We start from the raw sequence: 25,383 nt of genomic DNA, 5'->3' as shown, positions 1-25,383 counted from the left end.
TATCCTCAAAAGCATTTTGACAGAATGAAGTTATTTTATCTGTGAAATTTAGAGAACCCTGGTATAGTTTACTCACTTTTGTTAAAATACACAGATGGTTAATATTTGAAAAATACTTTTCGCTCTATCTCGAATCTTTTAATTACAGGTTATCAATCTCTCTTGTAAAGTGTGCTGCCTGCGCTCCTTCTTTCCTACGATTCGAAAAATTGTTTCCCATCCTATTTGTGATGCTTATCTGTATAAGGCGTTGGCCAAAATGATGGGAAAATGAACGTATCTACTTTTAATTGTCAGTTCCTGCTTTTCTAATGAGACGAATCGTCCGTTTGAACCTTAGACAACTAAAACCAAGAAGGAATCTTCAAACCCCACAGCGCCATCCGTTTTCTTAATTTCAGTTTGCCGTTAAAATTAAGTGGCACCGAAGATGCTTATACTAGCTTTAAAATACTATTTTCTGCTCCCACCCCCAATATTTTCTCTCAAGGAAAACGGTGTTTTCCGGAAAATCATCTGTCATGGACGTGCCTTGTCAGCATTCACCAGTAACGCATTGCTTGAGCAATTTCGAATGAAAATGATGGAACGTATAACCGTCCGAAACAATCTTTGAGGAACTTTCATCGCAGCAGGTATGGACACAATTAAAACAAATCTGTAATTCATATCAAACATACAAAGTGTAAGTGAAAATATACATGTAATTGCAAAAGGGAGATGTTGCAGCAATATGATTTTTAAACCGCAGGCTTTTTTTTGCGCGCTCTTTCCCCCGCCAATTTTTCATCCTTGTCTGAAAGTTGTCTGCGCTGTGATTAGTCAGAAGGAGTTAGTGTCCGTGTTCTGATTGGCCGAGAAGTTTTGGAAGGGGCGGAGCCAGCGTGGGGCGGGATACCATCAAATGGCAGCGGCGGTACAATAGGACAAATTTTCACTTTTCTCCAGTGCTGCAAATGAAGGAAGTTAAGCATCTCATTGATATTTCTTTCTTGAAGAGGGGAACTAGCTTACAGGACTGTGTAATGAGAACGAAAGTTACAACCGTTCACTGGAACTATATTACTTTAAGTAATTTTGATTTCCCTTCCACACACCAGTGAGCGATTAAAAGGAAAAAAAGCCTGCTCGGGTAAGAGTTTTGTAAAAGTAAAAGAAAGTTTAAATTTGTTTAATGTTTTGGGGTAAACTGTTTATTAAGGGGTAAATTGTTTTCTTTCTCTGTAAATGGAAGACGAGTTAGAGTCCTCTTCAAGGTGCAGGCACCGATGGAGGGAGTGTTGGTGATCTGATTAGAGTGATCCCACTGAGAGGGACCTGTTGTGGCGCCGATCATTGCTACAGCTTTGATGGCCGTGGTTTCAACCAGTATCAGTTAAACTCTAAAGCATTAAGGGGGAGGGACGTAAAGTGAGGCGGTAGGGGGTCAGGGGACAACAGTTCAGACAGAGCTCCCTGTGAACTATTTTGGGGCGAGAGACGGGGGGGGGGGGTTAGGGGAGGGCGAGGGGGTCTAACCGATCAAGATACTTGTATATTTACATGTACATGATCGATATCCCCCTTACATTGGCGGACAGCCCACCTCCGGAGCAATGTTCGCAGTCCGAGCTGTGTTATGTTCCCGCCTTCCATTCAAAGAAGGCACAATGTCAACGGCGATCGTATTAATCTTCACCCCGGCGGAGCTGGGGGTGGACTAGGTGTTTCCGCTTTAGCCCTCTTTTTCCCAACACACTCCCCCCTGCCCCTGTTTCCCGCCCCCACCCCAAAGACCTTCTCTTTGAGATTTGAAGAGGGGAGATTTCCCCAAACTTCTTCGCGCAATTCCCCCCCTCACCCCAGAGTCACACTTTCCCCCACTTTCTCCCCCATGGTCAAGACCTTCCTCCCTCCCCATCTTGCCCCAGGGTCGGACCTTCACCCGCTCCCTTCTTCCTCCAAGTTAGACTTCCCCTTCCCATCCCCCAATCTTGCCCCCCCTCCCCATCTTCCCCCAGGATCAGACCTCCTTTCGCCCCTCCCAATCTTTCTCCAGGGGTCAGATCCTCCTGTCTCCCCCCCCCCAGGGTCAGACATTCTCTCACCCCTCCCATCTTCCCCACTGGGTCAGAACTTCCACACCACCCCCCCCCCCTTCCTACAGGATCAGACTCGCTGTGATCTTCCTTCCGCACCTCTGACCTCCAACATCAGACATTTCACCCTCTTCCACAAGTCAGACCGTGACTTCATACCCTTAGACCTTGCCCCGCCCCTTCTCCCCAATACCCTCTCTCCCCAATACCCTGCCCCCTCCCTCTGCCCCAATACCCTGCCCCCTCCCTCTGCCCCAATACCCTGCCCCCTCCCTCTGCCCCAATACCCTGCCCCCCCCTCTGCCCCAATACCCTTCCCCGCCCCAATACCCTCCCCTATCCCCAATACCCTGCCCCCTCCCTCCCCAATATCCTGCCCCCTCCCTCTGCCCCAATACCCTCCCCTATCCCCAATACCCTGCCCCCCTCCCTCCCCAATACCCTGCCCTCCTTCCTGCCCCATTACCCTGCCCCCTCCCCTATCCCCAATACCCTGCCCCCTCCCCTATCCCCAATACCCTGCCCCCTTTCCTCCCCAATACCGTGCCCCCCTTTCCCCCAATATCCTGCCCTCCTCCCTCCCCAATACCCTTCCCCCCCTAACCTCCCCACCCTGCCCTCTCCCCGCCTCCCCACCCTGCCCTCTCCCCCCCTCCCCACCCTGCCCTCTCCCCCCCTCCCCACCCTGCCCTCTCCCCCCTCCCCACCCTGCCCCCTCCCCTTCCCCCCGATACCCTGCCCCCTCCCCCGAGCCCGCGGGATCCGGATTCAAACCCAACGGGCGCGGGCTCGTGCCGCGGAACGCCCGGCGCCCGCGCGGGAAAAGCCATTCAAACGTCAGCCGGCTTAACGGCCGCCTGCCCGGCGGCGCCACGGCTCCGGGCGCAGATCCCCCGCTTCCCTTTCAGCCCCTGTCATGGTGTAACCTATTATAAACAATAACTACCTCCGCTCCCTGAGACGGGAGAGTTGTGGGCGCCCCGGCCGACACTCGGCCTTCCTCCCTCCCTCTGTCTCTCTGCAGATTATAGATGACCGGGAAGATCAACGGACCGGGCTGTCGTTCATTGCAGTTAAAATCTGCGCAGGTATTTTAATCCTGCCGCCATAAAACCTACTATTTTGGGCAAGTTTCTGACCGCGCGCGGGAGCTTTTCGTTTACGCGCCAATTTCAAAAAAAAAAGCCGCATTTTTTTTCCTCTTCCCTTCCTCTTGGAGCCAACCGAACCTGCCGGGTGCCTCGAAGCCCTGGCTCCTCCCCCTCGCTGATAGGTTCAAACCGCCTACTGTTTGGGCCGTCTCTCGGGGTAACGGGGTTCTGATTGGCCGCGCCGACTGCCTGTCAGACGAGGGTGGGTTGGGTTTGTCCGCGGTTCCTCTGGTCCGCCAGTCCCGCCAGGGAGGAGGGGAAGAGGTGCTCGCAGCTGGGCTGCAGCGCTGGGCTTTGATATCGTCCAGACATCTTCACGTTATGTTCTTTTTCTCCCCCGCAGTGTTGCATGAATAAATTCATCTTTTCTGTTATGATTTTTAAAAGTTGATCTTATCCACCAAACAACAGCCAAACTGACTATTCAATGCAGCCAAACTGACTATCCAGTACATTGCTGTTTGTTGGAGCTTGTTATGCATGATTTTAACAGGAGGATTTTCCAACAGATCAACTAGAACAGCACTTCAAATGTGTCCAGCCGTAAAAAGCTTTAGGACGTCTTGATGTCTTCTCAAGTACTTATTACTGCAATCTTTTTATCCTGTGTATATTCTATAATCATGGGAAACTGATCTGGATTTTTCCTTACAATCATGTATTTTTATTGCAGCACCTGTTTGTTATTCCTTAATCCATTGTTTTATTTTAAAATGTATATAATTTAGATCTATATTCTACATAATATTGGATGTTTGGTGATAGCAGTTTTCTTTCCCAATTCTATGTCCAGTTTTGATTTTCAGGTAAGCAAGATGACAAGCTTTTGTTTAAAGGTGCAACATCTGAGTGAAACCTTGAATACGGCTGACAGAAATGGAAAACCTGAAGACAATACAGATGTTGACCAAAAAGTGAGTTTCCTGCAGTTGCTGTATAATGGCTCATTTCCCTTTTGAAAAGGTATTTTGGTATTGCTGGGACTTCTTGCACTTTGGCTGCCTTCTGTCACACCAACAGCTGATGATCTAATGAGGCAAAAGTTACAGTGCCAGATGGAAGCACTGATGGTATTTGTCTGTCTCTGACGTTGGCTGGTCAGACAAGAACAAATTTCAATTTGAGGGCTTTTTAATATCCAGAGAGGCACAGTGGTGTGAAGCTAGTAAAGCTGCTGCCTCATAGCCCCAGTGACTCTGGTTCAACTTGACCTCTGGTTCTGTCTTTGCAGAGTTTGCACATTCTCCCTGTGACACTGTGGGTTTCTTAACAAAGATGTACTGGTTAATAGTTTAATTGGCCACTGTAAATTGCCCCTAGTGCACAGGTGAGTGGTAGAATTTGGGAGAAGTTGATGGGAGAATAAAATGGGATGAGTGTAAATGAGTGCTTGATAGTCAACACAAACTTGGTATGCCTATGCTTGTGTTTCATGATCTATGACTAATATCCCAATGAGGATGCAAGGGTGAAGATCCTGTGCACTTGCTTTGGTCTGGCCAGATGTACTAAATGTTTTTTTTTGAAAGTGCTATCTTTTCACAGCTTTGACAAACCTAATTTCTTCTTTAAAAACAACATACAAGTATGATTGTAGAATCAATGCTATCTTATGATAGACTGAAATTGATGCAATATTAGGAAACAATAAGTGGCTCTGAATTTTGTCTCTTTTTTTGCCTTTCAAAATAGGAAAATAAATTTTTAGAACCACATAAAAAAGTGACAAAAACTCCACTGAAGCAACAATCCTCTACCTCACATTCAGTATTGGGAGGAATCAGGCCGGACTTGAGTGCCATGACCACTCCAACAAAACTTCAGGAACCCCCTGTTGGAGAGCCATGGACCCCTACTGCTAATTTGAAAATGTTAATCAGTGCTGCTAGTCCAGAGATTAGGAACAGGGAAAAGAAGAGGGAATTGCTTGTGGATGAAGATCATACTTCTGAGGCAGTTGAGAATTTACAGGTACCATAACCAAATATATAAAAATATTATTACCATTTCTTAATGTGAAGAAAGTAAGGCAAAATGTATTGTGAATTTCAGAATCAGTTATCTGGGGAAGAATTTCATCCAAGTCGCAAAGAGAAGAGCCTTGGTTTGTTGTGCTACAGGTTTTTGGCACGATATCCTGACTATCCAAATCCTGCAGTGAACAATGATATTTGCTTGGATGAAGTTGCAGCAGAACTGAGTGAGTTCACACACATTATAAAATGCATATATGTAGCATGGAGATAGAGTATGATGTTAGGGGGCTTTGATGAGAAGTTTTTTTTTGAGGTGTTGCCCACAGTTGTTGATCTCCAGAGATGATTAAATTATGAAAATCAAAACCTGTTGTTTGCATGTGGTTTAGTGGGACATTAACTCTTTGAAAGTGCTATCCATTTAATCCTACTTGCTTACTTTTTCCATGGTCTTTTTGTGCTGGTAATTCTATACAATATGCTGGCAGATATAATTGGCTGATCAGAGAAGTGCCCAACTGGAGTAATATGTCCGGATCTGGGTACCACACTTGAGAAAAGTTGTGACGATCTTAACTGGTGTGGAAAATTCCAGAAAGGAAGAACGTTGGTTACATAGATACACTGATGAAGCTGGGGTTGAAACGGAGGAGATTTAGAGGGGGTCTGAAAGATATTTAAAATCTTGAAAGGTCCGGTTATATTAGATGGGGAGATATTGTTCTTTTTGACAGATAATTCAAGAACTAGAGGATATAGAATTAAGGTAATAGAGGGGGAGAAAATAAAAGTAATGGAGGAAAATCATTGATGTACACTGGTTGGTTAGGATCTGGAATGTAGTGCCAGGGTGGGTAGTTGAGGGATATTCAATCACAATGCTCAAAACAGAAGTGGATAAGTACTTGAAAGAGGGGGGAAAAAAATCAGAGCTATGGGTAGAGAGCAGGCAGATGGGACTGGTCCTTCCATTGTGACAACATGGGCTAAATTACCTCATTCTATGCTTTAATCTTTCAGCGGTTCCATGTTTGGAGAGATAAATGTAGCCCTACAAATGTGCGAGCCTTACCACTATGATACCAGTTCATTCACTGTAAATTTCCTGGTACCGTTCATGTTTACAAAATATTGTTGAAATAGCACTTTTTTAGTTAGTTGATATTAAATATGATATGGTGATGTACCTTTCAATTTCTTGCTCTATCCATCTTAAAACCGTTTTTAAAAATAACCTCACCCCTGACTGATGATGCTTTCTCCCGTCTGCAGCATTCCACCGCCCACCCCCTTCCAGTTGGACAACACCTTCTGGCCTCTTACCCCTTCTTGATCTTTTTATTTCTAATTGCCGATTTGGCATTAACGACATTGATTTCTCCACTTCCCTTGCCCATTCCAACTTACGCCCCACCACCGCCCCCCACCACCGCCCCCCACCCCCGAACACACAGCACACCTCTCACTTTGCAGAAAAGAGTGGTGTCATTGTCATCTGGTGCACTGACCTCTACCAGACAGCAGCTCTTGAACACCTCGTCATACGTTCCCTTGGGCCGTGATTTTGCGACCAATCACCTGGCCACTGACTCTGGGACCACTACAGATCTCATCCCCTCCACACCCTCCAATCTGAGAGTGCCCCAACATTGCTGCTATCTCTTACTTCAGATTTTCAATTAGGCCTGCCCTAATTGACCTATTGTTTCTGCCTGCTCTTGCCTCATCAAAGTTTTTATTTTGTCCTGGTGCAGGGTCTCAACCTGAAAAATCAACTATTCCGATGCCTCCATAGATGCTTCTTGCCCTGCTGAGTTCTTCCAGAATTTTGTTTTTTTTGCTTAGAAATAATAACCAAACTTCTATTGCTGTGTTCAAATTTGATTCAATTTTCCTTTCTACAGTCTGATTATCTTGAACCAGGAAGGGCACATATGAACCAACAATTAGATTTGTTGGGTATTATGTACGTGCAAGATTATAACTTGAGTAGACTTTACTTAATGAACAACTAACACTTTAAAGTTGCACATAATTAATATCACTTCAGTATTGTAACGGGATTGTGCACCTTTGAAGAAATTTATTAGCAAATACAAGAAGGAGTGTTCAGATGCAGAGGAAATTGGTTTATTATTGTCACTTGTACCAAGGTACAGTGAAAAACTTGTCCTGCACACTGTTCATACAGATCAATTTATTACACAGTGCATTGAGGTAGTACAAGGTAAACCAATACCAGATGCAGAGTAAAGTGTGACAGCTACAGAGAAAGTGTAGTGCAGGTAGACAATAAGGTGCAAGATCACAACGAGGTAGATTGTGAAGTCAAGAGTCCATCTTATCGTACTTGGGAACCATTCAATGGTCCTATAACAGTGGGACAGAAGCTGTCCTTGAGCCTGGTGGTACGTGCTTTCAGGTTTTTGTACATTCTGCTTGATGGGAGAGGGGAGAAGAGAGAATGTCTGGGATGGGTGGGGTCTTTGATTATGTTGGCTGTTTTACCGAGGTAGTGATAAGTATAGACAGAGTCCATGGAGGGGAAGCTGGTTTCCGTGATGTGCTGAGCTGTGTCCACGACTCTCTGCAGTTTCTTGCAGTCCTGGGCAGAGCAGTTGCCATACCAAGCCGTGATGTATCCAGATAGGATGCTTTCTATGGTGCATCGATAAAAGTTGGTGAATGTCAAAGGGGACATGCTAAATTTCTTTAGCCTCCTGAGGAAGAAGAGGGGCTGGTGAGCTTTCTTGGCCATGGCGTCTACGTGATTGGACCAGGACAGGCTATTGGTGATGTTCACTTCCGGAAACTTGAAGCTCTCAACCCTCTCGACCTCAGCACTGTTGATGTAGACGGATGTATGTGCCCCACCCCCCTTCCTGAAGTTAACGACCAGCTCTTTTGTTTTGCTGACATTGAGGGAAAGGTTGTTGTCATGACACCATGTGACTAAGCTCCCTATCTCCTTCCTGTACTCTGACTCATTGTTATTTGAGATAGGGCCCACTACGGTGGTATCATCTGCAAACTTGTAGATGGAGCCAGAGCAGAAGTAGAGGTATAGAAAGAGTAGAGTAGGGGGCTGAAGACGCAGCCTTGTGGGGCACCAGTGTAGAGGATAATTGTGCTGGAGGTGTGTTGCTGCCTCTCCTTACTGATCGCGGTCTGTTGGTCAGGAAGTCAAGGATCCACTTGCAGAGGGAGGTGTTGAGACCCAGGTTTCAGAGTTTGGTGTTGAGTTTGCTTGGAATTATAGTATTGAAGGTGGAGCTGTAGTCAATAAACAATAGTCTAACGCAGGTGTCTTTACTGTCTAGATGCTTCAGAGATGAGTGTAGGGCAAGGGAGATGGCGCCCACTGTAGACCTGTTTCAATGGTAGGTGAATTGCAGTGGGTCAAGGTTTTCTGGGAGGCTGAAGTTGATGTGTGCCATGACCAGCCTCTCAAAGCACTTCATGATGGTAGATGTCAGTGCCACCAGGTGGGAGTCATTAAGGCACATTACCTTTTTTTTTACCTTGTTTTCCTTAGGAATCTTAGAGGAGAAGATTGAGTTAAACTGTTGGAGTCTAATTTGTGAAACTTATCTTTTTTAATGTAAACCTGTAATGGAGAAAAATCAAAATATAAATAGTCTAGAAATGATGTACTTATTCTATTAATGTAATTTTACTTTCACCTTCAATAGATGTTGAACGTAGGCGTATTTATGATATTGTCAATGTTCTGGAAAGCTTACATATGGTGAGTCGCCTTGCCAAGAACCGATACACGTGGCATGGCCGTCATAATCTCGCTCACACACTGGGAACATTGAAAAATGTTGGTGAAGATCAAAAATATGCAGAACAAATGTTGCACATTAAGAAGAAAGGATTTGAACTACATGAGACCTATATAAAAGAGCCACTACGTGAACAAAATTCGACTAACAAAAGTGAAGTGAAGCCCAAAGAGATGTACTTTGTGGAACTCCCTGGAATGGAATTTAGAGCAGGTATTTACATCTTAAGGTTTATTGATCTATTTGAACCATTCTAATGAAGATGCATTAGATGATGTGGGATTACCCCTGATCCATTACCAGAAGCATTGCTTCTGCTGTTGCAGAACCCATTTAATATTGCAGTTATATATTAGCTTAGATTTTGTGTGCTTGTCTTGTAGAGTAACTTGCATTCTACAAAAAAAATGCTGTCACAAAGCAAAGCTATTGGCCCCTTCTTTCCACCTCCTGGAAGCAAGCTGTATTCCTACAGTTGTTATCTCCTTTCAAAGATGTATTTTGTAATGTTCCTTTGCCATATGGGAGTTGTGGCAATTTCTCAGTTAGAAACTGGTTTATGTGACATGGTTAACAGTCTTTCAAATGAAGATTCTTTTCATGCTTCTCCTAGTGAAGGGTTTTGTTGGAGTTTCCACTGGCAGGGGAGAGAGTAACCACAAAACACAGATTTAAGATAATTGGGCAAAGGAGAGATAAGAATTTCTGTGATGTAGTAAGCTGGATCTGGAATGCTTTCCCTGAGATAGTAGAAAAACCAGATGCAACAATAATGTTCAAGAGTTTTGGATACAGCAAGGTTACAGGAAAAGAACAGGGGAGCAGCAGTAATTGGATAACTCTCACAGGCACATTGTGACCTCCTCTCAATAATGATACTTTGCATTGTAATGGGGATTGTGTGAAAAGCTTTATGAAATGATATCATAGGTGGCTAGAACCAATTCTGTTTGGTTACTGTGATTGAGAAATGAAATAGCAAATCAAGATTGTAAAATTATGGGACAGTCATTTCTACAAAATAAGTTCTTTCCGGTTTTGCAATTAAAATATTGTTTTTCCATCTGCAGCCTCAGTAAATGGGCGGAAGGACAAATCCCTGAGAGTAATGAGTCAGAAATTTGTCATGTTATTCCTGGTATCAAAGCCACGAGTGGTTAGTCTTGACACTGCTGCTAAAATCCTAATTGGTGATGACCAGAAGGTGGATTTGGATCATAGCAAATTTAAAAGTAAGTGTGTTAGTGATTTAAAAGGATATATAATCACTATAACAAATTATCAAATGCTAACCATTAACAGCTATTTAAAAGTAAGTATAAATTCTTCACTTCTTAAGACATGTAATTTCCATGTTTAAGATTACAGGAAGTATGCAGGACCAAAACAGATCATTCAGTCCACCCAGCTCATCCTGGTATTTATCTTCCATGTACCTCCTCCTCCCTTAGCTAACTCGGCATAACCCTTTATGTGCTTACCTAACTTTCTTTTGAATATTATAAGACCTGAGACTATAACCTATAACTGTGAATTGTTATGTATTGTTATAATATTGGGCTTATGGTTTCTTAATGTATGTCTGTGATGATTTTTATTTTTAAAGTTCCTGAATGAGAGAAAAATGCAAGTGTTTGAGAGAGGATGTGCACAAAGCATATGAATATTAGTTTGCATATTAGTATCTTCCTTCAGTGCCGAAATTGCCTCATCCGTGAGTGGCTGAAGAGACAATTACTTTGCATTCTTTTCCTTGGCAGAGGTCCCCCTCTCCTTAAACAGTAGCTGACATTGCATTGCTTACGGACATGGTTTTTAAAATGAAACTGTGTCCGCCCTCTCCAGATGCCATTGTTTCCTCTCCAAGCCCTTGCAATGCATTGATGCTACATAATTGATTGCTGTTTTCCCCATTCATTGTTTGAATTGCTTGGTTTGTTTATTCTCTTCCCCAACAGGAATCTGATTAAACCAGTCCACAACATATTTTGTAATTTAACAATACTACATTGTTGCACACCACAATGTGAGATAAATTGTTAGTTCATTGTTTTGGTTTTAAAGACCAAATCACAATGAACAGATCTTATGTACTTCATAGACCATAAAACATTATTATCTATTCAATGCTTGCAACAGCTTTGTGATCACATCTCCTATTAATGTGTAGGTCATTCCTTTGTTCTAAGATCTTTGAAATAAGCTCTTTCTTAATGTAGGGAGGTAGGTATTGAATGCTTTGTATCTGTTTGATGATGTGGATAAAGACAATAAATGTAGAAATTATCAGGACTACATCCTTGAAAAATTTAGGAATTTATGAAAACTTCAATTTCACCATATGGTAATGTGCTCTTTTACCTCACAGCTAAAATAAGACGACTCTACGATATTGCCAATGTTCTCACCAGCCTTGAACTTATAAAGAAAGTGCACGTAACGGAGGTGAGAGGACGGAAGCCAGCTTTTAAATGGATAGGACCAGAGGCATTTCCAGATGTAAATGGTACACAGTTATTTTGATTTTTAAAAAAATATGTATTTTTCTGGTTCTTAATTTTAGATATTTTCTGTATTAAAGAGTTGATTTCACAACTGAGGAATTAGCCTTGTGATTAGTCATGGCTTTATGATGGATGTGATTGGGAACTGAATGTCCAGGGGTACACAGTGTATAGGAAGGATAGGCGGGTAGGCAGAGGGGGAGGTGTGGCCATGATGGTTAGTAGTGATATAAAATCAATAGAAAGGAAGGATATTGGGTCAGAGGAGGTGGAATCCTTGTGGGTGGAGCTAAGAAATAGCAAGGGTAAAAGGACAATAGTAGCAGTCATATATAGGCCCCCTAATAGCAGTCAGCAAGTGGACGATAAGTTGCAGTTTGAGATAGAAAAAGCATGCCAGAGTGACAATGTGAAGATAATTATGGGGGATTTTAACATGAAGGTGGACTGGGAAATCCAGAATGGCGGTAGTACTCAGGAGAGGGAGTTTGTGGAATGTCTAAGGGACGTTTTTCTAGAGCAACTTGTTGAAGAGCCCACCAGGGGATCGGCTGTTTTGGATTGGGTGCTGTGTAATGAACCAGAGGTGATTAGGGAACTAAAGGTAAAGGAACCACTGGGAACCAGTGATCACAATATGATTGAGTTCAGTTTCAAGTTTGAGAAGGAGAAGCTGATAACTGGTATATCGATATTTCAGTGAAACAAAGGAAATTACAATGGTATGAGAGAGGAGTTGGCCCTAATTGATTGGAAGAGTAAGCTGGCTGGAGGGACGGCAGAGGAGAAATGGAAGGAATTTCTACAGGAAATAAGGAAATTGCAGGATAGATATATTCCAAGAAAAAAGGTTTCGAATGGAAAAAAGGCACAAATGTGGATAACGAGAGAGGTGAAGGCTAAAATAAAAGCAAAAGGGGCGGCGTACAAAGAAGCAAAAATTAGTGGGAAAGCAGAAGACTGGGAAGCTTTTAAAAACCTGCAGAGAGAAACTAAGAAGGTCATTAGGAAAGAAAAGATGAATTATGAAAGGAAGTTGGCGGATAACATTCGAAAGGATACTAAGAGTTTTTTTAAATACATAAGGTGTAAAAGAGAGACACGGGTTGATATAGGACCAATTGATAACGGTGCAGGAGCTATTATAATGGACGATAGAGAGATGGCAGAGGATTTGAATGAATATTTTGCATCAGTCTTCACCGTGGAGGTCATCAGCAATGTGCAGGTTAGTCAGGAGTCTCACGAAATGGAACTGAGTTCAGTTAAGATTACTAGGGAGAAGGTGCTAGGAAAACTAAATGGGCTAAAGACTGATAAGTCTCCTGGACCGGATGAGGTGCATCCCCGGGTTCTGAAGGAGGTGGCTTTAGAGATAGCGGAGGCATTGGCGATAATTTTCCAGAAATCGATAGATTCCGGCGTGGTTCCGGAGGACTGGAGGGTCGCAAATGTAGTTCCATTGTACAAGAAAGGTGGGAGGCAGCATAAAGGAAATTACAGACCTATTAGTCTGACGTCAGTGGTGGGAAAGTTATTGGAATCTATCCTCAAGGATGGGGTTACAGAATACCTAGAGGCGCAAGGCAAGATAGATCCCAGCCAACATGGTTTTGTGAAGGGACAATCCTGCCTGACCAACCTTTTGGAGTTTTTTGAAGAAATCACAGGTAGGGTGGATAAGGGAGAGGCGGTAGATGTTGTGTATTTAGACTTTCAAAAGGCCTTTGATAAGGTGCCTCACAAGAGACTGATTAATAAGATGAGAGGTCATGGAATTACGGGTAGGATAACAGAATGGGTGGAGCATTGGCTGGTTGACAGGAAGCAAAGAGTGGAAATAAAAGGATCTCGTTCTGGTTGGTTACCGGTTACTAGTGGTGTGCCGCAGGGGTCGGTGTTGGGACTGCTCCTTTTTACCTTGTACATTAACGATTTGGATGATGGAATAAATGGTTTTGTGGCTAAGTTTGCGGATGACACCAAGATAGGGGGAGGAGTAGGGAGTATTGAAGAGATAGGAAGGTTGCAGTGGGACCTAGACAGTTTAGGAGAATGGGCAAGGAAATGGCAGATGAGATTCAATGTAGAGAAATGTGCAGTTGTACACTTTGGAAGCAGAAATAAGCGGGCAGATTATTATCTAGGAGGAGAGAAAATCCAAAGCACGGAAGTACGAAGGGACTTGGGGGTACTCGTTCAGGATACCTTAAAGGTTAACCACCAGGTTGGATCGGTGGTAAAGAAAGCGAATGCTATGTTGGCATTCATTTCGAGGGGTATAGTGTATAAAAGTAAGGAAGTGTTGATGAGGCTCTACGGGGCACTAGTGAGGCCTCATTTGGAATATTGTGCACAGTTTTGGGCCCCACATCTTAGGAAGGATGTGCTGTCGTTGGAGAGGGTTCAGAGGAGATTTACGAGGATGATTCCAGGAATGAAAGGGCTTACGTATGAGGAGCGTTTGTCGGCTCTTGGACTGTACTCACTGGAGTACAGAAGAATGAGAGGGGACCTCATAGCGACATTTAAAATATTGATAGGAAAGGACAGAGTAAATGTGGCTAGGCTGTTTCCCTTGGTGGGTGAGTCCAGGACCAGAGGGCACAATCTTAGAATTAGAGGGTACAGTTTCAAAACAGAGATGAGGAAAAATTTCTTTAGCCAGAGGGTGGTGAATTTGTGGAACTCCTAGCCATGTACAGCAGTGGAGGCCAGATCAGTGGGGGCATTCAAGGAGGAGATAGATAGATAGATATCTAAATAGTCAGAATATCAAGGGATATGGGGATAAGGCCGGAAATTGGGATTAGAATAGGTTTTTTTTTTCTTCTTCCCCCATTCCCCATTTCTCATTTCTATTTCCCTTTCCTTGGAGCAGACTCAATGGGCCAAATGGCCTGCTTCTGCTCCCTTGTCTTGTGATCTTGTGATTAATAATGAAACTACTGTCTTTGCAGATGTGAAGCCTATTACACTGACTACCTCAGCTGCAAATAATACTCCATTACCTAAGGTTTCAAAAGAAACATTTGCCAAGAATCTTTTCCCCGCCTCTACCAGCAAGCAAAGTTTCACTCGACATGCATCTTTAAACCACTTGATGCCAAACATGGAGAATGATCAGAGGAGGATCAGCTCTGCGCCTAGTAGCCCAGTTGGCAAAATCTATGGTAGATATTTCTACTAATTTTAATCTGTAACTGTACAACAATTTATTTTTAAATTCTTGGATGTAATTATGATTAGGAGTCATTAATTTTGTCTCTACTTGCTCTGCCTCTTTGCTAAAAATCATTATTTTAAAATGATTAATGAAGACCAAATTAAAAGTGGGTAACTTCATGAAAAAGCCACTGCAGCTCATTCACTTGATATCTGGAACTATATTTGTTTCTAAACTTTTACTGAATACTGTCAATTGCATTTTGATGATTCCACCTTAGTCTGCTTTTATGAAAATAATTGACGTAATTGTGTATAGTAAGTTCGTCTAATGAACTAAGTACTTGTGTCAAGTTTTTTATATTTTTGGGAAAACCATTTTAACAGTATAAACCATTCTTCTGGAATTCAATTAATGGAAAGGCGTCTATGAGAAATGACTGGACAGAATTTTTTTTCATATCTGAAGTACAGCACAATTATATCTACTAGGCAAAAATATTGGTTATTGATATTCAGATGTGTATTTATTGCTCAAGTACCAGTCTTTTTAGTGTTATGGAATGTTAATGGGTGGAAGAATAGTGTAAGTGAAATACTTTGTTGGCAACAAAACAACTTTTCTGGTGATACTGTAATGGGTCACTTTTTTATTACACAAAAAAGTACTTCCAACAAAAGCTTACTGTTAAACATCTTGTCATGGTGCTATACTTTAATAGAATTTGCAGAATGCTGAAGATTTTGTTTCCCTTCCATCAAGGTGATTGGGACAAACCTGGATTATATCCCAGTAAAATGGACCAACTTGCCACAATCTGTAAACTTCAATTGGAGGCACAATCCAAGTAAGTGCCAAAAATTCAACATTCACTATCCCCAAATGGATTTTCAAATTTTATATACAAAGAACATTTTGCTCAGTTTTAAATGTCTTAAGATTAATATATAATCAAATTTCATTTAAATTGTGAACATTTTACAAGCACTAAAATAAAGTGTTTTTAATGAATGTCTATTACATAGACAAAAATAATAATTGGAACAGTATATTCATTGTCACCAAAGGATAGCTCATTTACTTGGTGGTAAACAAAAGGAAATATGACCACCTTTCTTTTTAAACTGTTCTGAATTTGTTTAATTTTCTTTCCCCTCAGCAAGAATGCTAGTCAACCCACAACCTTGCCATCAGAACCATCTTCCTCACAAGAGAAGTCAAAACTTGATAAACCTCCTGGACTTGTAGAACCAACTCGATGTACTGGAGTTAATTCATTATTCCCTCAGGTTAAACCCACATTTCAGCCTCTTGGAGTCTTTCCTTTGGTGCACAGACAGTATCCTTCTGTTTTACCAGTGATGTTACCTCAATGCCGCTCTGGTGGATCTTACACGATTTATTTCCAACCTGCACAGCCAAGGAACCTGACTGCACCCCCTTCTGCCTTCACAGTACAGTCTATATCCCTTGCCACTGAAAAACAAATTTCGAGTCCAAATGATTCAAAGTCAAGAATCTCTGCCAATAAAAGGACTGCTGAGATGTGTGCTGATGCACCAGGCACAGATAACAAGGACCAAAGTAGCAAAGCAGCCAAACGTGATACTGTCCCTGACCAGTGTCTGAAACAACCTTCCACACATGACCTTAGTGAAGTTTGGAATTCCAAAAATTTCAAGGAAGCACCCAATAAAGAGAGCCAGCCAGCTAAAGAAACTGTTTCATTGAGGGTAAATTAATGAAAGTCTCACAAATATCAATATCTCAAATGGTATAAAAACAGAAAACATAGGGCTTACTCAGCAGGTCAGGCATTAAAGCAAGAAACAAGATTAATCCTTGGGTCAATGACCCTTGATCAGAACTAGAAAAATGAGAAAACAAGCTTGTTTTAAGTTGAAGAGGGGAGCAAGGTGGAAGCTATAAAAGGAATGCCTGTGACAGGCTAAAGAACAAGGTTGTTTAGTTGACACAATTGCTTTCAATGCTTCTCTGTCCATAGATCTTTCCTGACCTGCTGAGAATGCCCAATATTTACTGTTTGTATTTCAAATGTCCAGCATCTGCAGTTTTTTTTCAAAAATTCTAATGGACTGTTTGTGCCATTTTGAAGCTACTGAAAGTAATGGTAGTCATTTAACTGTTGTTTGGTTTTATCTATTACAAGTGTTCTTCCAAAAATGTACTGAGTATTATGTAGCTTAACTAGATTCCGGCATCCATTCTCACCCTGTCAGGTTTTCTAGGTAGTATTAAGGCATGTAAAATAGTCTCAAAATATGCTGGGTTGAGGACTGATTGTTCTGTGTTACTGGTTGCAAGTATGCCTGAGTGAACAGTTGAAAATGAAATGGTGCTTGAAATAGGATAACCCTCCACATTGACATAATAGCTTGTGAAGGTTTGTGTGAAAAATAGTAATTTGAGTGAGGTGTCAGAGCTGTTATTCATGAGATCACCACAACCGTCCAGTCCTTTTTCCTACCCTCCCTCTCTAACTCTCCCCATGATTTTGACCCATTAGATAATTATTTCTAATCAAAAATGATTAAAAATTCATTTATCCATTTTGCTATTGGAAATAATCAACTGATGCATTTTAATTGATTGGTTTTGGTTTATTATTGTCACTTGTACTGAGGTACAGTGAAAAACTTGTCTCGCATACTGATCAATTCATTACACAGTGCAAATGCATTGAGTTAATACAGAGTGCATTGAGGTAGTACAGGTAAAAGCAATAACAGAATACAGAGTGAAGTGTCACAGTTGCAGGTCAGTGCATTGCAGGTAGACAATAAGAAGCAAGGTCGTAACAAGGTAGATTGTGAGGTCAAGAGTCTATTTTATCGAAGAGGGAACTGTTCAATAGCCTTATCACAGTGGGATAGAAGCTGTCCTTGAGCCTGGTGGTATGTGCCCTCAGGCTCCTGTATCTTCTACCTGATGGGAGAGGGAGATGAAACTGTCTTCCAAAAAAGAACTAGTTTCTACAGTGTTTTTAATTTAATTTATTTTCATCTGTTATTGTTGATCCCAGCCCAGTTTGATAAGATGAAAACTTCCTACTGTCTGCAATGAACCACATGTACACTGTTTGTGAGCAGTGTTGATTGGCTGGTCTGTCTGGCTCATTGATGGTATTTTGAAGAGCTGAGCTATTTCTAAGAGTTAGAACTGTTTCCATGATGCTGCACTCCAGATGAAAACCAGGGACTAGGCTGAACCATCAGCAGCAGGGTTACCTTAACCCTGGTTAATATCACACTAATGCAAAGTTTGATTATTCCAGGAACCTGGTTCCTGCCAACTTATGAAAATCTTCTCTGTGCTAGACAGTGAGTTCTTTGATGCATTCTGTTGGAGGCAAACAAAGACTGTATGTTTGTATTTATCAGTAGTTTAGAGCATTAAGCTTCCCACATACTGTACATAAACCTTGCTGCCCATAAAAAGGGGTGATTGATGTAGCAAATGTCCTATTCCTACAACTGTGCGATTAGTTTTATTTTACAATAAATTGAACTTGGATTAGCTGCAAAGCAAAAATCTTGGAATGTTATTTTGCAAACTCCTACCGTGAAAAGCGAAGCATGCTAAAATGCACTTTAAATACCGTTTGCTGTTTTAATACTTATTCGATCTCTCAACAATCAAACAAAACTACTCGATAGGAATCGCGCTGACCTGTGTAATGTTATTAGAGTCATACAGTACAGAAACAGGCCCTTTAGCCGATCGTCTATACTGACCTTGAAGTATTTTTTAAAAAAAACCTTGGATGCCCCCCAAACCACTTGCCCATTATCCTAAACCTATGCCTCTGGTTTCCAAGCCTAGTCGGCAAATTGGCTTGATGATGGAGGCAGAGGGTATTGTTAAAGGTTGTTTTTGTGATTGGAAGACTATGACTAGTGGTATACAGGTATCAGTGCTCAACCCTTGGTGTTTATTATTTACATCATTGATTTAGATATGAATGTAGGAGGTATGATTAGTAGGTTTGCAATTGAAATGAAAATTGGTTGGGGGGGGGAAGAGTCTTGAGTTACAGGAAGATATTGATCAGTTGGTAATAATGGGTAGAGCAATGATAGATGGAATGTAATTCTAATAAGTACAAAATGATGCACTTTGGGAGAAGCAATAAGCATAAGACATGCACAATGAGTGGTAGAGCCCTAAGGATTAGTGAGGAATCAGTGGACCTTGATATACAAGTCCAAGGATTCCTGAAGGTGGCAGCGCAGGTAAATAAGGTGGTGAAGAAGGCTCACTGGATAGGAGCCTTCATTAGTCAGGCCATAGGTTATAAGAGCAGGAAAGTATTGATTATAGCTTTATATAACATTAGTTATACCGCAGCGGGGGTACTATACGAAGTTCTGGTCACCACACTATAGGAAGGGTGTGACTGTATTGGAGAGGGTGCAGAAGAGATTCACCAGGAATGCCTGGGATGGAATGTATTAGTTATGAAGAGAGATTGGATAGGCTGTTTTTTTTTCCTCCTGAAATGGAGGAGGCTGAAGGGGGACCTGATAGAGGTATACAATCTTACAAGGACCATAGATTAGGTAGATGGTAGGAAACTTTTTCTCCCCAATAACAGAGGTGTCAAAAATTAGAGGCCATGGGTTTGGGTAAGGGAAAAGAAACTTGGATGGGATCTGACCACAAATTATTTTTCAGCAGAGGGTGGTTGGAATCTGTAATGCACCACCTGACTGGGTGGTGGAAGTGGGAATTCGTAACATTTAAGAAAAATCTGAAGGAGCACTTGAATTGGCATAGAAGGCTACAGACCAAGAGCTGGTAAATGGGTAATTAATGGTCAGCATGGACATGGTTGGCCGAAGGGTCTGTTTCTGTGTTGTATAACTCTAGGCCCTGATGTTGATGTTCTGCCTTTCAATCTACTTACTGCTTTTATTTTGGTTGTGGTCAAATTTATACAAAAATTGATCCAAATTATTCTGGAATTGATATGATAATCTAACAGAAAATGTGTTATTCACAAATGATTAATTCATGCTCTTCTATTACCCAGCGCAATAAAATTAGAGGCTTGTCTCAAAGAATACTTCCTTCATTCTGGTATCAACAGCCAAAGCTGATGTGCCTCACTGGGAGCATACTGCTAATATGCTGGGAAATTATTTTGGATAAAAGTCTGCCTTTGAGATATCTTCTTTAAAAAAAGAATGTGTAAAGATCCTGGTTTTTGATGATACACATTTGTCCCATGTATACATGCCAAAGTACCTTTTGAAAATTTTTGTTTCAGATTATACTAAATTTACATTTTGAAATTGACTGTGATACTTAAATTTAGTTTCATGCTTATGCAATCTGCACTGTGAGATGATCAATATTCATAATATTTATTGAAAATGCTGCAGAAATCTACCTAACTGAAATGATCAATGGAAATATCTGTACAAAACAATGGGCCAATCTAAAATGGCATTTGTGCCTGTTATGCAGTACTATTTACTTTCTAATATATTTCATAACCAAATATATTATCATCCTGTTGGCCAACTGACACTCACTTTAATTCTTCATCTGGCTCCTACTCTGATCTGCCTAAGGGTTATAATGATTTCCAGTGTAAGTTTGAGGAACAACCATGTCATCATCTTCCAGGCCTGGTAATGAATTCAGTAATTTCAGGTAACTTGCTTCCTCTGTTTATATTAGAACTGATCTGCACTAAAAATGAGAAAAATTGACATATCCCCCTTGCTTTTCTTGAAGGACCAATCACCAAATAAAGATCAACTTCCTGAGGTTCATCAGGCAAGGCTGAAGGCCCGCAGAGCCTTGATGGCAACCAGGGCTTCACCTAGAGCTCTACATCTTGACCCAGAGTTCATCAATGCCCCAGAAGGCAAGAGTCTTGGTTCGGAAAAACTAGAACACAGTGTTGAATGTTTTCTTGAGAATGAAGAGAAGTGTGGGATTGTTTTGTCAGAAGGACAAGCCACCATGGTCAAAAATGTGCCGATGGCAATTGCATTTCCTGCCCATCTTCGTTCAGTGCCGGAGGTAAGATCTGGGCTTTGTAAACTGATAAATGTAATTAACAGAATGGGCCTTGAGCCTGAAGCTGAAATTGCTTTTCTGCTTCTCCGATTAGTCCTAACGTCAAAAGAATCTGTTCCTTTTCACACATGATTTGCATTTTCATTTGTCTTGATTGTCACAGTTTATTGTTTTATTTCCCTCAGACTGTAATGCCATCAGGATATCTCATCCCATTGCCACAGCAATCATCTTGCAATAACTCAAGTGATAGATCTCCTGAAATGAAAGGCAATTCTGTGTCAGAGCAACAGCTTTATCATTCGCCATTATCAGGTAGCCACAGAAAACCACGATTCTCAAATCTGCTGTAACTTTGTTAGAACAGCTCCTGCGGCAGTCTTTCTAGTTTTCAAATTTCAACTAAATTATGAAATCCTAAACACATATTTTAGTCTTTAGGTCTGATAATTCTGTCAGATTTTTTTTGTTTTAAGACCTTTCTTGTATTGATTATCATCTTTCACTCAAACCCATTTAATTTTGTTTTACTTCCCTCCACAATTTCTCTTCTCTTGAATAGCTGCTTTGTGCCAATTCCTTGATACCAGATCTAAAGACAAATATGAATAGAAGTGTGCAGAATTAGCTATTTCCAGTAATTTTGATGTCTTTCAGATTAAATTTGTGTTACATAGACTAAGTAAAAAGTATCAGTTGCATTCTATTGCATTTGCTCATTCCATTGTTGCAGTTATTATTTGGTTAAAGTCTTAAATACTTTACCATGGTTTTAAAAAAGTAATATTCTAGTTTTGGCAGTAAGCATTTAAAATGCTCTTCTTTTTCTTCTCCAGGTATTACACCAATGACGACTTCAGATTTCTCACCAGCTAATTTACCTGCCACTCATATCACCCCTTTGAAAGTGCCTTGTGCAGTGGCTGTTCCTTCTTCAGTCACCACTCTTCCTGTTGTGAGTCAAACCAGCATATCACCTTTCACTTCCTCAAGTCATCATTTTCCTAGTCACAGTCCCAGCCCAGGAATCCTGAATTTCACACTGCAGAATCTTGGTTTAATCAATCCAGGGATGCACTTTTCAGTGAATCAGGGACCTTCAATGACAACTGCTTCTCCAGAGCAAGCTGGTTCTCTCACAGGACACACAAATCTTCAACATGGAAAGATGATCTTTGTTAAGCCAGTATCTCCTCATCACCTAGCCCATAGCATTGATCAGTATACCACAGGTGAGCTGTCGTTCAAATGTACAAAGCCACGGCTAACATATTAAAATACTTATAATGTTTCTTTTGATTCAAGCAGTGGCATGCCTAAATACTAACCTTGTCTTAAAGGATTCAATGTTAAAACAAAATTTTTATAGGTAAATAATTCTATTTATTCCTTATTTGATGCATCTTCACTTGAGATTGCCCACAGGATAGTAATATTTCCCATTTGTGTGGTCAGAGGGGGGTTCAGAACAGAATCTGAAATTCTTGCTACTAGTCTTTCTGGAATGCATGTCTTTGCATGTAAAACATGAGACTTCCATCAATTCTTAATGTTTGGCCCTTGCTCCTTATTCAAGTAGCCTATTCATAATTAAACCTAGCCCCAGTATGAGGAATGGCTAATTCCTGCTAGCTTTCACAGAACTGTACATCATCTTGAGTTATGCAGTGCAGTAGCAATCTAGAACATATTCCTTATCCCTTCCCCATCTTTTGGATGAAAGTGTGTAGACTTTTGTGTGCTCCCAATGCATGGACTCAAAGTTCACAATACCAAGTGCTTCTTCTCCACTTTGAGTGGTCATGGACCAGGGATTCCCAAGAATCAGTGCAGATGTTGCATTTTATTCAAGGAGATTTTGAACTTGAGTCTTTTCCTCTGTAAATTTAGTAATCTCATCCTGTGACAGAGCTTGGAATAGAGTGTCTGTCTGTTGTGGGAATTTGGTATGGGTACCACGTGGCCTGCTCAGTGGAGTTGACTGAACGTAATTAGGGCCTGGGAGAGGATACAGATGTTGGTTCACTTATTCTTCCAATGAATTTGGGGGGATTTTGTGGAAACCATGTTGGACGACTCATTCCAATACCTTGAGGTGCTTGCTTTGGTTATCTAGGTCTTAGAAGTATATACACAGATAAGCCACGCTCATGCCTTAGCACACACCAAGTCCTAACACTCATCACCTCTATGCTTGCTGACTTACTGGCTCCAGTTTAAACAATACCTTGATTCTGAAGGTCTCATCCTTGATCGTAAATCTTTTTATGGCTATATTTCTCTGTAACTCTCATCTGTGCTCCTTCAATATCTGGCTCATAAGTACTTGAGCTTAATTGGTCCACCATTGGCAGTTGTACTTCCAAGTCCCTGAACTCTAGAATTTCCTTTTTTTCCCCCCTCCTTTCCTGCTTTTTTTCCCTCCTTTCAGACTTGAATTATATTCTTTTGACTAAACCTTCAATTAACTACACAACTATCTCTTAATGTGGCTTGGCTTCAATTTTTTTGTTTGTTAACACTTTTCAGAAATGGCTTTGGATGTTTTTGTTACACTTAAGGTGAAATACTAATGGTAGTAATTTTGCTTCTGCTAACATCTGGCTCTCAAGATGTGGGAAATTGGGATTAACAAGTATCTGTTCAGCACATTCAAAATTCACTGAATAAGTACTCCACGTATATGTCTTGCTGCGGAAACATCTAAAATTTGAATAGAGGAACCCTGAGAAAATAATACAAAGTGTACAATTTTCAGTTTTCAAAAATGGGTCATTTTATTAGTATTGTTTTGAAAGTGTTAAACTTGTACTTAATAATATAAATGCCAGAGCTTCTACCTCTCAATTTTTTAAATTAATTTTCTTTTGAGTAGATGGAGCAGCCCTAGGTATATTCTGTTTTGATGAAGTGAATTCAACATTTATTCAGTGTCCTTGAAGAGATATTTATTTCTAGTTTAAAATTTGTGAATTCCTATCTTTCTAAGTCGTGTCCAAGCATCTGTCTATCAACATACATAGAAGTGTCGTAAATTTCTGATCCATTCTTAAGAACACAATGTTTATTTTGTTAAAAACAAAAACTGTGACATCCGATTTTTTTTTAAAGTCACGATATGCTGGCTTGGTAAATTTCTGAATGTCAGCTCCATCACAATGCATTGCCAAATATGTTGTAATTGGGAGACAGTTGTAGTTCAATTAATAAAGCAATTCCACATTCTTTTATGAAAACAATTAAAACTTAACAATTTCTCAATTCTACAGCCCAGTATGTCAGCTACACCTGAAGATTCTCAATCATTCAGTAGGGACAACTTCTTTCGTACTCCAGGCCATCCACCATCAGCTTCCATCCTGTCATCAGTATCTACTGTTGTCTCCAATAGCAATAGCCCTCAAGGAGATGTGCACCTTCCTCAACGAAAGCTCAAAGTCTGCACTGAAGATTTTCAATGACTTTGAAGTATCTGGTAATATTCAAAATGGTCTGTTTTTAAAAAAGTTTAATGCATTACTAGGTTAAGAACAAATCTGAGTAGATTCTAAATGTGTAACGCATAATTTGCGTTTAATTCAATTATTTTTTTGTATATGTGTTACCTGGCAGCGCATATTGCTCCAAAGAAATGTATTTGAAAAGAAGTTTACATTGTACCAATGTGACTGTTAACGATAGCCATAGTTAACAAAACTGTGATCTTCTGCCTCAGCAGAATAAAATCCAATATAAAATCGTATTCATAGAAAGTAATGTGTTTAAACATGGCAAAAATTACAAGGAATATTCACTTTGCACACAAAACATGAAACATGTTAGGATGTATACCATCCTACCTTAGAAGTTGGTTTATTGTGTCAGTGTATAAGTGGTATAACCATTTGCACACTAATTTAGTGGATTCTGTGAATATCATCCAAAGGGAATAACATATTTGGCATAGATGCATATATAGTATTGAGTCACCTCCTCCACTGAGAACACTAGCTGGTCATTGTTATTTCACAACTCAGGTGGTAGAAAATCACGATGAAACAAAACATCTGACAGGAGATGACAAATTGTATGGCTGTATTTGACAAAGCGTGATAATCCATTGGAGAAATAACACAAGTACTGTAACTTGTACATAGTGCTATATTTATATTACATTAAAGCATTAATTTTAAATGGAATTAAATTTCAAATTGGTATACGTACCTATTCAATTGTCTCTCGTAAAACCAGTCTAAGCAGGTACTGTGAACTGTAGAAGGTCATAGGTTTGTAATGATTTCTTGGCGCTATTAACAATTAAATCTTAGAACGTGGAAATCCAAAATGGCAAGTGATCTTTGTGTTAGTTCAATCAAGATTCTGTCTTAATTATTTGAATTTTATTTATATTCTTGTATGCTATTCTGTACTGTGACTGGTTCAAAATAAATCTGTACAGTTTTTTAATAACTCCTACACAATAAGTGGTTCTTATTGGTTGCCTAATTTTTTTACAAGAACTTAAAGAGTGAAGCATGTGCCAAAGTTTTTAAATTTGTAAGCAAAACTGTATGGCAAATATTTACCTTTTTTGGGACCAGTTCAACATAACCATTATCACATGGAAAACTGAATCTCAAAACAAATCTGACTTTTTTTCTGTCGATTCAAGAGATGTGTTAATAATGAT

General features: G+C 40.7%; 1 protein-coding gene across 3 annotated transcripts; it reads left to right on the top strand.

Annotated features, from left to right (window-relative positions):
* The first annotated feature begins 552 nt into the window (after nucleotides 1–552).
* Nucleotides 553–25,141, top strand: e2f8 (E2F transcription factor 8). 3 transcript variants are annotated; one of them, XM_052029252.1, is made up of 14 exons: nucleotides 553–635; nucleotides 4,036–4,143; nucleotides 4,922–5,200; nucleotides 5,282–5,429; nucleotides 8,898–9,206; nucleotides 10,064–10,225; nucleotides 11,362–11,499; nucleotides 14,458–14,670; nucleotides 15,426–15,510; nucleotides 15,823–16,396; nucleotides 20,427–20,717; nucleotides 20,900–21,029; nucleotides 21,551–21,946; nucleotides 23,984–25,141. In XM_052029252.1, exons 2-14 carry the CDS (start codon nucleotides 4,045–4,047, stop codon nucleotides 24,004–24,006), a joined length of 2,847 nt encoding a protein of 948 aa, XP_051885212.1. In that variant the 5' UTR covers nucleotides 553–635; nucleotides 4,036–4,044; the 3' UTR covers nucleotides 24,007–25,141. The 3 variants fall into 3 exon arrangements, with proteins under 3 accessions (XP_051885212.1, XP_051885211.1, XP_051885213.1); XM_052029251.1 differs by lacking the exon at nucleotides 553–635 and adding an exon at nucleotides 926–1,132; XM_052029253.1 differs by lacking the exons at nucleotides 553–635; nucleotides 20,900–21,029; nucleotides 23,984–25,141 and adding an exon at nucleotides 926–1,132 and having other exon boundaries at nucleotides 21,551–21,680.
* The last annotated feature ends 242 nt before the right edge of the window (nucleotides 25,142–25,383 follow it).

The sequence above is a fragment of the Pristis pectinata genome, chromosome 14, assembly GCF_009764475.1.
Source record: "Pristis pectinata isolate sPriPec2 chromosome 14, sPriPec2.1.pri, whole genome shotgun sequence".
In the NCBI taxonomy this organism is placed as follows: Eukaryota; Metazoa; Chordata; class Chondrichthyes; order Rhinopristiformes; family Pristidae; genus Pristis; species Pristis pectinata.
Note: the sequence above shows the minus strand (reverse complement) of the source record. Positions and strands in the feature narration are given on the sequence as shown.